Source organism: Tupaia chinensis, unplaced genomic scaffold, assembly GCF_000334495.1.
Source record: "Tupaia chinensis unplaced genomic scaffold, TupChi_1.0 Scaffold147351_1, whole genome shotgun sequence".
NCBI classification, from domain to species: domain Eukaryota; kingdom Metazoa; phylum Chordata; class Mammalia; order Scandentia; family Tupaiidae; genus Tupaia; species Tupaia belangeri.
In genome coordinates this window covers 1,519,531-1,533,706 of record NW_006207202.1, presented here as the reverse complement: position 1 = coordinate 1,533,706, position 14,176 = coordinate 1,519,531, and the positions used below count along the sequence as shown (strand labels likewise).

The following is a 14,176-nucleotide window of genomic DNA, read 5'->3' as shown; positions in this document are numbered from 1 at the left end:
AGGGAAAGAAGAGCTGAAATTATCTCATTTTGCAGATGACATGATTGTATGTATACATATAAGACCCAATAGTATCCACAAAGAAACTTCTCCAAGAAATAAATGCATATAGTAAAGTGGCAGGATACAAAATTAACTTACAAAAATCTATCGCATTTTTATATACAAACAACAAGAAGACAGAGACAAAACTGAAGAAATAATCCCATTTACCATAGCCACAACATTTTAAGATACCTAGGAATAAAACTAACCAAGGAAGTTAAGGACCTCTATAATGAAAACTATGAAAATATTAAAACAAAAATCAAAAAAGGACACCAAAAAGTGGAAGGAAATCCCATGTTCCTGGATTGGCACAATTATTATAATTAAAATGGCAATCCTACTTAATTCAATCTACATATTTAATACAAGTCCTATAAAATTACAAGAGACATTCTTCCCAGATCTAGAAAAGACAATCTTAGAATTTGTCTGGAATCATAAAAGACCATGTACTGCCAAAGCAATTTTTCACAAAAAGAGTGGAGTGGTTGGCATCTCACTTCATGACCCCAAAATATACTACAAAGCTGCGATAATCAAATCAGCATGATATTGGCATGAAAACAGACGTGAGGACCAATGGAACAGAGTAGAGACCCCCAAAACATACAGTCAACTGATCTTTGACAAACAATACCAGTAAATCCAATGGGAAAAGGAAAACATCTTTAGTAAATGGTGTTAGAAAAACTGGGTATTTAACTGTAAAAAGATGAATCTGAACCCCTATCTGTCACCATTAATAAAAATCAACTCGAAGTGGATAAAAGATCTAAACCCAAGACCTTAATCTATAAAAAGTACTTGGTGGATAACAGTGAAGAAACTCTGGGAGACATTGGGGTAGGCAAAGACTTCTCAAGCAAGATGCCCAAAGCACAGGCAATAATCCCCAAAATAGACAAGTGTGATTACATCAGATTAGGAAGTTTCCACACAGTAAAGGACACAGTAGTGTGAGTCGACAATGCTTGGAACAGGAAAAAATTTTAATAAACTATGCCTCAGATAAGGGAATGATAACCAGAATACACAGGTACTCAAGCATCTTACCTGGAAGAAAAGGATTAACCCAACTAAAGCATATGAAAAAAATGCTCAACATCCTTCATCATAAGGGAGATTCAGATTAGAACCACAATGATATACCACCTACCCCCTGTCAGAATGATGAAAATTAAAAATGCAAAAAGTAAATAAGCTTGGGTGGTTGTGGTGAAAGGGGAACTCTCTTGCACTGTTGGTGGGAATGCAAATTGGTCCAGCCACTGTGGAAAACAATGCAGAGGTTCCTCAAAGACCTACAGATAGAATTATTATTTGATCCAGCAATTCTCTACCCAAAGGAGAGCAGAATGCTCAGTTGGAAAAGTGCTTGCACATCTATATTTATTGCAGCATTATTCATGATTGCTAAGACATGAAACCAACCCAAATGTCCACGAACGAATGAATCGATTGAAAAAAATGTGGTATAAAAAATTATTCAGCTAAAAAAAAAAAAAAAAAAAAACCCTGGCATTTGATAGAAGGTGGATGAATAGTGAAGATTTATTGCTGAGTGTAGCAAGTTGAGCTATGAAAGAGAGTCATTGTATGTCTCCACTTAACAACTACCAACTGTCCACACTCGGTGGTAGAGACTGAAAGACTGGAGGACGTAAAAGCCTTGAAAATTGTAATGGACACTAGGTACAAAGTAGAAAGAGAGTGGGATAGGGGAAGAATGTAGGAAAGGAAATTTGGGGGGACAAATAGAGAGGTAAGACATTTGTGGGACACAGATATTATTTATTACCTGTTGATGATGATGTATTCTCAACTGAGCTGGTCTGAAATATCTATCATGCTGGGGGGACCAGCAGTTAGCGTAATGGGAATGTCTGTAGCTGGACTCCCATGTAGTCGACCGCGGTTCGCGTCCCGGACCAGGTGGCTTAAAACTCACGCCGGGCGCGTGTGCGTGCGTGCCCAAGATCCCAAGAGGAGAATGGAGGAGGAGGGATTGTGGCGTGACCATCCCCCCTGGGGGGTGATTTCTTGCTTTCTGTCTCTCTGTCTCTCTCTGTCTGGCGAGTGCACACGCCCTATAGCGAAAACCTCTCAAAAAAAAAAAAAAAAGAAAAAAATATATCTATCATGCTGAATAAAGTCTCCACAATCTAAATGATGGATAGTGATCAAATGTAATAAAAAAAAATAAATTTATTAATAAAAATATACAATGTATTCATGATGGGAGAGTTCATTTGACATATTGTAATGAAACACAGTGATTAAATGTAAAAAGAAATTTTTTAGGGGCCAGCAGGTGGTATGGTGGTTAAGGCAGCTGGACTCCCACATGGTTGATCACAGTTGGAGTCCCAGAACAGGCAGCTTGCTTTCTCCCTTTCCTGTTCTCTTTCACTGTCTCTCTCTGATCAACTTCAAAATAAATAAATAAATAAAATAATGAAAATGAATAATAAAAAATTATTTTTAAAGATTTAGGACAACTTTGAAAAAGACTGACATATCAGATGGCAAAACAATCTGTACAAAATTAGAGAATATGATTTTGAAGGAAAGCAATGAAGTATGGTGCAAAATTAGACCCAAATTCCTAAATAAAGTTACTGGACACTAGACATGAAAAAGATACATATGATTCAGAAAAATATATGTTCATGCATTAAATTATTATTAACAGCAATTACTCTGCTAGTACTCTAGAACTCATTCCTCTTAGGAACTGCAATTTTGCATCTATTAACCAATGTCTCCCTGTCTTTCCTCAGACTCACCTCCTCCTTCCACCCTTTTCCCAAACAGTATCTGGTATCTATAACATTTTCCATGTTTCTATATCCTCTAATCTTCCAGTTTTAGTCATTGTATGTCTCCACTTAACATACACAGACAGTCGGCTTGCTTCACTCAGCAATAAATCTTCCATATCCATCCACTTTCCACTTTCTTTTTTTTTTTTTTTTTGCTATAGGGCACGTGCGCTCACCAGACAGAAAGCGAGAGCAAGAGAGAGACAGAGAGATAGAAAGCTAGAAATCACCCCCCAGAGGGAATGGCCACGCCGCCCACAATCCCTTCTCCTCCATTCTCCTCTTGGGATCTTGGGCATGCACGCACACGTGACCCCCAGGGTCGGGAACTGGAGCCACGGTCGACTACATGGGAGTCCAGCGACATAGCCATTAGGCTAACTGCTGGTCCCCCATATCCATCCACTTTCTATCAAAAGCCAGGGTCTTGTTTGGTTTTTTTGTTTTATGTTTTTATGAGGCTACAGTCTTTCTTCAACTACATTTCCAAAAGGAGAGGCCAATAAGTGTTTGTTGGTGATTCTGGTCTTTTGGGGAGTCATACTGTTCCCATCACTCCATCCCAACCCCTTTCTCCACATGCAAACACAGGCCCCTAGGGAGATGTTAATCTTTTGCATGCTTCGCACTTGTTTGTAGGCATGGAGCTGGAACTGGATGGGGTAGTGGGGAGTGTACTGACTAGTGAATGACAGCTATGAATTTCAGCACCAGGTTTGTCAAAGACAAGGGAGACACTTGATCTAGGGAAGGCATGGATGACTTGATAATGATCTTACTGCCACTCAAGATGCCTCCAATACTAGAGGCCTTTGCTAAAGTGTTTTCCTGTATAAGTAACTCCCTACCTTACTTTTAGACTTGGCAGGATCTCAAAGAGGAAGAGGGAGCCTCCAAGTCCATGTCTGAGGTTGATTCTCCAATAGTCCTGGAGGATGAAAGGTGGAACCATATTTACAGAATTACAAAAGATAAGAAAGTGGGAGGTGTCTTGCCCCAAAATATCATGAAATAGATATATAGCTATAACCTGCCATTAAAACAAAACAAAACAACAACAACAACAACAAACCTAAAGAGCCTCTGAACTTCAAAATAACTGTTCTTTACCAGGTTTTTTAAGGAAAAGCATGAATAACTGAGAAAGTCAGCTCTTGAACCATTGCTAGTTTATATTAAATGGCAGAGTCTTTCAAATGCCAGAAAATATTAATAGGTCTATATCTGAGGTCTCCAGGAGCCTGAGAGTACATCAGCTGTCTCTCTTTCCTGTCATGCACTTTCTACCCAAAGATATCAGATTACTCAGGATTTTACTTGTGAGGATAAATCCTTGCAGCACGCATGTTTTAGCTGATGATCATTCCGTATTTTTCACACAGATGAGGATTACTATAGGAAACCAGACTGTTGCTATTTCTGAACTTCATTTACAAACACAAGTCAATACAAGAATACCTGCATTTGGCCAACAAAATAAGTTCCTGACTCTTTTTGCCTTTCTTATTCTTCCTGGAAGTGCTGCTTTGCAAATAAATGAATCTTTTATGGACAGAGTTATTGTTATTTGATTCACCAGAGAATGATTAGACATTCAGATAAAACACAGAGGTTATGGGGCAGCTGGTGGTGTGGTTGTTATGCAATCCCACTGGGCCAACTACACAGTTCACGCTCCACACCCAGCAGCTTGAAAGACACACTGAGCATGTGCACTTGCATGCCTGAAATCCTAGGAGAACAGAGAAGGGACTGCGGAGTGGCCATCTCTATTTTGGGTGTTTTCTCACTTCCTGTTTCTCTCTCTCTCTCTCTCTCTTGCTCTCGCGCTCTCCCCATTCAGTCTGCATGTGCTAGGCAAATTAAAAATGGAAGAAAACAAAACAAAACCTGCCAAGGTGAAAGTAAACATAACCAGGACCAGCAGTTAGCGTAATGGCTATGTTGCTGGACTCCCATGTAGTCGACCGCGGTTCGAGTCCCAGACTCGGTGGCTTAAAACTCACGCCAGGTGCGTGTGTGTGCGTGCCCAAGATCTCGAGAGGAGAATGGAGGAAAAGGGATTGCAGCATGGCCATCACCCCTGGGGGGTGATTCCTCACTTTCTATCTCTCTGTCTCTCTTTCTGGCGAGCGCACACACCCTATAGCATAAAACTCTCCAAAAAAAAAAAGTAAACACAACCACCATAGTATTGGACACTCTGTACCTGGTGTAGGAAGCTTTTTGGATGAGTAAGAAATCACTGAAGAAGCATCTGGCCCAGCAGGTGACAGGGCAGGACCATAATGACAGGCACGCCAGAGTCACTTTATGTCCTGGCCAAGACAAACATAACCAGTTCAATACTAAAGACTCAGTTGGCTTTGGAATGAAGGACGCCAGCCTTATCCAACTGTGTGAAAGTACACACAGAAGTATAAAAACCATCCCTATTTAGTCACTTCCTAAATCAGGTTTGTTCTTGGCAACCACTAAATGGTGGAAAGATAAATGTCACAAGTAATTCAGACAACAAATAATGTATTCGCAAATAATTAAAAACAGATTCCTCTCTGACTGTCTCACTCATTTATTTTTTAAGAACATAAGCCAAGTTTGTTTACTTTTTCTTATTACATTTTACCTGTCCCTAGTTCAACTAAGGTGGGTTTTCCTTTCTTACCTTTTAAGTTCATTTGTTTATTTTTCCATGAAAGAAAGAGAGAGAGAGAGAACCTCCAAAGAGTCTTGATACTGGGATAGATTCCCAGCCTTAGCCAGCCCCAGATCATATGCACAATTGTGTCCCATGTACTTAGGCAGGTCTTTGGACACCCCAGAACTTTCCTCTGTGTGTCAGCCTCACATAGCATTCCCTTTTATCCCTGCACCATTGTCCAGCCCCCTGGGTGGGATTTCAGCCATACTACGCCGCTATTCTTCCCACCATTTTTTCCCCATGTGGCCACTTTCCTTGGTTTCTTTCACTTTGCCAAGAACAGCCTTCCACAGACCTCTGTACCTATTGTTCCCATGCCTAAAATACTTTTCCCCACATTGGTCCATTGGTGGATCTTGACATTGACTCACCCATCTAAAAAGCACTTCTTCCTACAGGTTTGATTTGAAATATTTACAGGAAGCTGCCTACAGAGAGTCAATCTCTTATCTTGCTCTACTTTGGTGGTTATTTCATTGTTCTTTGCAATGATTGCCACTTTTCAACATGTCTCATTTATTGATAGAGTTCTTTGTTGCCACCTCGTTAGAAAGTAAGCTCCACAGGGACCAGCAGTTAGTGTAATGGCCATGTCACTGAACTCCCATGTAGCCGACTGCGGTTTGAGTCCCAGACCCTGTGGCTTAAACTCACGCCGGGCACGTGTGCGTGCATTCCCAAGATCCCGAGAGGAGAATGGAGGAGAAGGGATTGTGGCATGGCCATCCCTCCTGGGGGGGTGATTTCTCGTTTTCTATCTCTTTGTCTCTCTCTGTCTTTCTGGCGAGCATACATACCCTATAGCAAAAACCTCTCCAAAAAAAAAAGAAAGAAAGAAAAGAAGGAAAGCTCCACAAAAGCCAGGACCTGACCTAACTCTTCCCTACAAGTGAATCTATAGCACAAAGCACAAGGCCCAACCATAGAAGAAACTCAGTAGTTATGTTTTGATCAACGGATGCTAGAAGGATGATTAAATAGATGAAAACTCCAGCCATAAACAATCATCAATTTTTATTTATATAAATATATGATAAAGACAAGAGAGTGAGAGAGAAGACCGCCCCCCCAGCCTTCCAGGATCACAGGCATGGCCATGAATTTGCCTGGTGTGTTCAGATTGACCTGGGATTCTAACCCCAGGTTTTCCCATATGTTTCCAGAATAGCTCAGAGGCTCCCTGGCACTTGGACTGAATAATCATTAATGCATTATCTTTATAAAGTATCTGCAATTCTTACTAAAACTCATGTAATATAATTTATACCCATTTTCAAAAGAGGAAAAGGAAACCCAGAGAAAACAGTATTGTAACATACCCAAAGACACAGCATAATCAGATGTTGCAAACAGGATTAAATTCACAATTTCATGAGCCCAAATCCTATTATCATCCACCATTCAACACTGTCTGATCTAAGTGATCAGTTACTCTTTGAACTCAGAGTAATCTTTGAATCAATTTAAGGAGAAACCTTAAAAGCCAACAAAGACTTAAACAAAAATTACTCTGTAGATTTGTAATACCGTATATTTGTAAGGAATTTATTTAATCTAGTGAGGTAATTCTTACAATTGAGATATTCTTCCCCAAATGTAAATAAGGTTTCTGAAAAAAATTGATATCTATGGGTGAGGGCAGTCTGTCTCCAGAGGAAGATTCTAATATTAAACATAACCCAAGGTATTTATTTCTTTCTATTTTATGTATTTATTATTTTCAAATAATTTTCAGTCATCATGTAATAGTTGTATATATTTATGGGATGCAGCATGGTTTTTAAGTACATGAATACAATGTGTAATCAAATCTGCACAAGGAACATGTCCATTATCTCCCATTCATTTTACTTCATGTCAGGACCATGTAGGTCTTTTCTTGGAACTATTTTTAAGTATACATGAAATTGTTATTTACATTACACGATTGTGATTTAGTGATCTAGAACTCATTCCTCTTATGTAACTGAAATTTTAGATCTGTTCACCAAGTTCTCCCTACTCTCCATACTCATCAACACCTTCCCATCCTCAGGTAACCACCATTCCACTCTCCATCTCTATGCTGTTAAACCTCTTAGCTTTCACTAAGAACTGAGAACATGTAACATTTGTCTCTCAGAGCCTTGCTTATTTAATTTAGCATGATTTCCTACAGGTTAATGTACATTGTCTCAAATGACACATTCCATGTTGTTTGTGGGTGACTCTTATTCTAGGGTGCATATCTACCACATTTAAGAAAAATACATTCACTCATCAAGGGACACTTACATTGTTCCATTCCTTTTTTTCTAATGGGAATAGAGCTGCAACAAACGTGGGAGTGCAGACATCTGTAAACCATGTTGATTTCCTCTCCTTTGGGTATGTAGCTGGATTGCTTGGATGACAAAGATAATCTTTTCCACTTTTTTTGAGGAACCACTATTTCATTTTTTATAATGAGTGTACTAATGTAAATTTTCCCTGAGAGTACACAAGAGTTCCTTTTTTAGTACATCCTCCTCAGCACAAGTAACTCTATCTAAATATAATAGCCAGGTATGTAATTATACCAGAACAGAGGGCATATATTTTATGAAGTCATTTGCACCTTGAAGAAGAAAAGAGACAGCCATAAAGTGGAGTAATGGTTAAGGCCTGGATCCTACATGGCCAAAAGCATGATTAGAGTCCCAGACCTGGTGACTTTAAGAAACACTCAGGGTGTATGTGCATCTCTGCCTAAAATCCCAAGAAAAATCTCTCTCTCTCTCTCACTCCTGCTCTTGCTCTTGTTCTCTCTGTAGTGAGTGCACATACTCTATAGCAAAAGAAATGAATACATAAATATGGAGGAGGAGACAAAGTGGAAGAAGATAAAGAAGAGTTGGAGGAAAAAGAGTAGAAGACCACAATAAGAATAGAAAACACTGATGCCAGCACGACCTCACAGTGTTGTGTGGTGTTTTAGAAGTTGGAAAACACTCACATCCATTTATGGAAACCCATGTGTCAGTAGCAGTCTCAAAATTGTCATGGGTCCAAAGTTACCATGTCCTGGTTTCTGTAAACAGATGACAAGCTGGCTGAGGTCTTCTCAATTTGGTTGTCATTTCCTGGTCCAATCAAGGTTAAATCTGATGATTCATTCCCTTTTCCTGGGAGGGTTTAAGGCCACTGCCTGGGAGATAAATAGAAGAGTTCTAGATGTTCACCTCCAGAGTGAGTTCTTTGATCCATCATATACAACTGAAGATCCAGCAACAGCTGCCTCAACATGAAGCTGGTGATGGTCCTCATGCTGGCTGCCCTCCCCCTGTACTGCTATGCAGGTGAGTTCTGTGCAGTGACGGCATCTTCTAGACTAAGTTTTATTAGGTGAGCAACTGGGGAGAACTCCTGGTCCCCTCGCTACAATATAGATCAGGCCAAGTGCAAAAGGATCTGGATTTAATAGACCTAAGGATCTGCTTTGATTCTAAAAACCCAAAGAGCTCCCTCCTGGGTTTTGTTACCATACTGGGGCTGCACGTACTGTCTTTTCCATTCAGAGCATCCCACTGCTGTTATAGGTACTGTGAACACTGTATGAATCTCAGGGCTGAATGTTAAAATTAGGTATTTCTATGAACACAAGTCCAAATTTAGGCATAAGCCTCAATGAGTAGAATGAACATCCTATAAAGTAGCACCTAGCTGGGGCTATATATCATACTGTAGTCATCAAATAGGTATTTTCTTTTCTGAAACTTTTTTTTTCCAATTTAATTTCCCTAAGCATCATCACAGCATACAAAATGTGATTTCCCATCCAGAATATACTGCATAGTGTAGATTAATTAAGATCTTTAGGGACTCAATAAAATGTGGGCAAACATAGATACCAAAGACAGTGTGGGAGGAGAGTGGGAGATGGCAGAGGGTAAGAGATAGGGAATCAAGGATGAAGAAAAAAAAGCAAAACATACAGGAAACAAGAAATGGAAAATTATTCGTGGACGATAATATGTATGTTGATGTGCTTGATTGAGCCAATATACAGTGTACTCTGGATGGAAAATCTCATTTTGTATGCTGTAATGATGTACAGTGAATGAACATAAATAAATAAATTTAAATTTAAAAAATTAGGTATTTCTATGTGGCAAGGGGTAGGTATAAATGATGGCCCCATGACATTGGGGTTCAGATGGGCTTTTTGAAAGCAATGCTCTTAGGATCTACTTAACCTGAAGGCAATGAGAAACCTCCTAGTCTGCAGTGTGGGGCCCAGCATCTCATAGTACATAGGGACCTCACTGCATTTGCAGAGTTGATTGAGCTTTTGTGTAAGGCCCATTAGTGCCCACTCCCTTCATACACCAAGCAGATTGGGGAAAACTCTGATGTTTCTGAATATTTCGGGGAATATCCATCAGAGGAAAAAGCCCTGGTAGCCAGCAGCTGGTCAGTACTACTAAGTTATATACATAGCATGTTTTATGCAAGGTATGGAGCAAATTTACATATCTTGCTTCATTTGTCCCTGAGATATTGTAGATAGAAATGGCCAAAAAGGTGATATGCCCACCATTCAGCTAATTAGGAAACTGCAGAACCAAGGGCAAACTCAGCTCTGTGGATCTAAGTCTTAAGCCTTTTCTCTTCCCAACATGGAGGTGGACACATGTGATCACTTCATGAACAGGACATTTTGGTTTGCCTTCCTTATTTTTGTGGAAAATATTTAGATTCAACAGAGCTAGTGAAAAATATTCTATACCCCATAGTTCTTTTTTTAAAAAGAGGAGGGTCTGTGGAAGGACATTTAGAAGAAAAATAGGGAGCCAAAGCATTAATGGCACAAAGAAATGTGGTATTATCTGTTGAAGATATTTTGTAGTTTTATCAACCGTACTAGGGAGAAATGTTCACCTGTTGAAATATCCATTTTGTAAGTCAAATAATAATGTAATTGAATGTATAAAAGAAGATGAAATTGAAAAAATTGCAAAAAAAAAACCCTTATTTTATTTATTTTAATATGACCATAAAGGGACAGAGTGAAAGAGAGAGAAGGAAAGTGAGAAAGCAAGCTACCAGGTCCAGGACTTGAACTGCAGTTGGCCATGTGGGAGTCCAGCACCCTTAACCACCTCATCATCTGCCAGCCCCTCTACAACCAACAGTTCTGTGATACACAAAAATCTTACTTGCTGCTCTGAATGATTAGTGAAATATTGTATGACTTTGAACAAAGAATGATAAAATAATGTGCTAGATGATCCATGATCTGAGAATTTTCAGGGCTTAAAGAGAACCCCACAGCCTTAATCTAGTCTGCTGGAATTGAGAACTCTAGAACATACACAGTAATTGGTCTCAATCTATGTCTCCACTGGGCTGTTAGCAGATGGAGAAGATCATTAGGGATGTTAGAAGATGGAGAAGATCATAAGGATGCCCAGAGAGTTCCTACTTCTGGCAATGAACCGGTTTTCTCATGCTTTCTTCCCAGGTTCTGGCTGCGCATATCTTGAAGGTGTGATTAAAGACATAGCCAATCCAACCATATCTATTGAGCAATTCAAAAACTCGCTTAAAGAGTACATAAAGGATGATGCCACGAGCAACGCTGTGGGTGAATTCAAACAGTGTTTTCTCAACCAGTCTAATGAAACTCTGGAGAACTTTGATGCATTTATGGTAATTCTGATTTCTTTTTATGTGCATTTTTAAATCCCTGACCAGAAATAACTAGACTCTAAGTTTGTCACCAGCGATGTCAAGTAACTGGCAAACAGTGTTGACAAAATATCAGTTCATTAAATTTAGTCCCTAGGTGGATTTTATGTTTCTCTTGGAGAATCTTCAGTGAAGGATAAATTAAAAAGGTGAAAAAAGGATAAGATCTTGAAATGGCTTACCTACCTCTCAGCTTAGCAGTTCATAGTAATGCATGAATTTATAGACACACACACACACACGCAGCAGCAACATGAACTCACATGAGTATACACACACACATTTTCCAGCATGATAAAAAAAAAGTGTCAGATTTTGAAAAAGCCATTCTCTGTAGGAAGGATCAAAAAGTTCCTCCTTTCACAAAAACAAATAGTAAAAATGTTCTTAAGAATTTTTGGCAGAATTCAGAATGAACCATTTATGAAAGATTCCACATCTCTTAAATGAAAAGAATTTAAAAATTTTTATCTAACGTGGTTGAAAACCATGCATCATTTAATTAAGCACCTCATTAAAGAGCAAGTATAGATCATGGGTCCAGGATGAGAAAATAAATGATTTAAACTGTAAGTCAGTAGTTACAACAACGAGTACTTTTTTTCTAATTATAAGTACAAATTGTCAAGAAGTTTTTATATTTATTTAGAATCCTAATATTCCCTTTAAAATAACCCATGATAGACAATTTAAAAACATGACAAATCATAGGGTTAAATGAACATCACCTAAAATTTAGGTTAGTGTTATCATATGATTCTATTTTTCCCTTTTTTTTTTTTTTTTTTTTTTTTGAGTTTTGTGCCAGACGGTGAGTAAGCTTACTGGAGAGAAAGACAGAGAGAGGGAAAGTGAGAAATCAACTGCCAGAGGGATGGCCACACCACAATCCCTTCTCCATTCCCCTCCTGTATTTTGATACGCACACATGGCATGATTAGCAAGCCTTCAGGTCTAGGACTCAAACTTCAGTCTCCCATGTGGGAGTCCAGCATCTTTACCATCATTCCACCTGCTGGCTCCTAAATATTTCCTCATAAACCCTGTTAGACTAATCATTTCTACTGTAGAGCTCCAGTATCTTATAGTCCATAAAGGAATGACGAAGGGCCTCAGAGACTACAAAATATTTCTAACTTTTAAGGCCATGCCCAAAATAACTGTCTCCTCAAGAATTCAGTAAATGGGGAGATAATTCCAATTTCGCTTCCAGTGTTAATTTTCTTCAGTGTTAAGTGCTTGTGGACAAATGGACAAATGCAGGAAAAAACAAGAAGTCAAATTTGTAGATTTTGGTGGTGACTTTGGAAGAGAGAGTTGAAACCCAGTGAAGTTTCTGTTTTTGTTTTCCAGCAAGTAATTTACAACAGCCCTGGGTGTGTGCTATTTTAACTTCTCACAAGATCTTTGGCTCAGAGGACTACAGATTACAGATGGAAATTGACTGACCATTACTATAAACCATATCTCTGCTTTCTATTTTGTCCTTTATCTGTAAACTGCAAGACAATTGTTGACACCTAAAATACATTTGCATTTCAATAAACTAACTGCAAATCACTAGAAGTGCTTTTCTGTTGTCCCATAAAAAAGTCTTTAAAGGCCTCACATAGCAGCTGCCTGTGGTGCGCATACACAGACAAGGCATTAGGGACTCTGGACTGTGGATCTGAAGACTCTGAAAGAACTTTCCTCTTCTCCATCTGTCCTCAGCTTTGGCCCTCTCTATGGAAAAGAACTTTCCCTCCCCTCATCACCACCACCTCCCCAACCACTAACTCTGAGAAACTCAGGCTCCTCAGTTCTATTGTTAGTCGTGGTCAGAGTCCTGCATCCACTGCAGTCTTCATGTTCACTTTGAGCTCTGTTCTCCAGAGCCAGTCTCCTCTGTCTGCTCTCAGGTCATTGCCCAGGAGTGCAGGGCCATGGGGAAAGGCCTGTGGCAAGTGAGATGACTTGGGTGAAAGTGGATGGGTTCAGTCTTGTTTTAAAATTTTCGTATTTGTTTCATATGGATTTGGGCATTAGTTTTGGTTTTATAAAATATTACACAAAAAGGTCAGCCAGTGGTCTGGTAAAGGCAACTGAATCCCACATGGCCAATAATGTGGCTTGCAACCTAGTGGCTTAGAAGACACACTAGGTATGTGTGCACGTGTGCTTAAAATCCCAAGCAGAAAATGGAGAAGGGATTGTGGGTTGAATGTTCCCCCCTGGGGGGTGAATTCTCTCTGTCTCTTGCTGGCGAGTGCACATGGCCTGTATGACTTTTTTTTTTTTAAGTTGCACTGAGAGTGTAATGGTCATGTCAATGGACTACTGCATAGTCAACCGCAGTTTGAGTTCCAGACCCGGTAACTTAAAACTCGCGCCAGGTCAGGACCAGCAGTTAGTGTAATGGCTATGTCGCTGGACTCCCACGTAGTCAACCACGGTTGGAGTCCCGGACCGGGCAGCTTAAACTCACACTGGGCACGTCTGCATGCATGCCCAAGATTCCAAGAGGAGAATGGAGGAGAAGGAATTGCGGCGTGGTCATCACCCCTGGGGGGTGATTCCTCGCTTTCTGTCTCTCTGTCTCTCTCTGTTTGTCTGGCAAGTGCACGTGCCCTATAGCAAAACCCTCTCAAAAAAAAAAAAAAAAAAAAACTCACGCCAGGCTCATGTGCATATGTGCCCAAAATCCCAAGAGGAGAATGTAGGAGAAAGGACTGTAGTGTGGCTACCCCACCTGGGGGAAGGTGATATCTCACTTCCTGTCTCTTTATTTCTCTTTTTCTCTCTGGTGAGTTCACATACCCTATAGCAAAAATCTCTTTTAAAAAAATTGCACTAGAGTTTTGATATGGTGGCACAGCAGTTGCACAACACTCTAGAATGCTGGAGTCTGTACGGA

General features: G+C 39.7%; 1 protein-coding gene across 1 annotated transcript; it reads left to right on the top strand.

Annotated features, from left to right (window-relative positions):
• The first annotated feature begins 8,759 nt into the window (after window positions 1–8,759).
• LOC102469038 (mammaglobin-A-like) lies at window positions 8,760–12,843 on the top strand. Its single transcript, XM_006169665.3, has 3 exons — window positions 8,760–8,888; window positions 11,054–11,241; window positions 12,634–12,843. Exons 1-3 carry the CDS (start codon window positions 8,834–8,836, stop codon window positions 12,670–12,672), a joined length of 282 nt encoding a protein of 93 aa, XP_006169727.1. The 5' UTR covers window positions 8,760–8,833; the 3' UTR covers window positions 12,673–12,843.
• The last annotated feature ends 1,333 nt before the right edge of the window (window positions 12,844–14,176 follow it).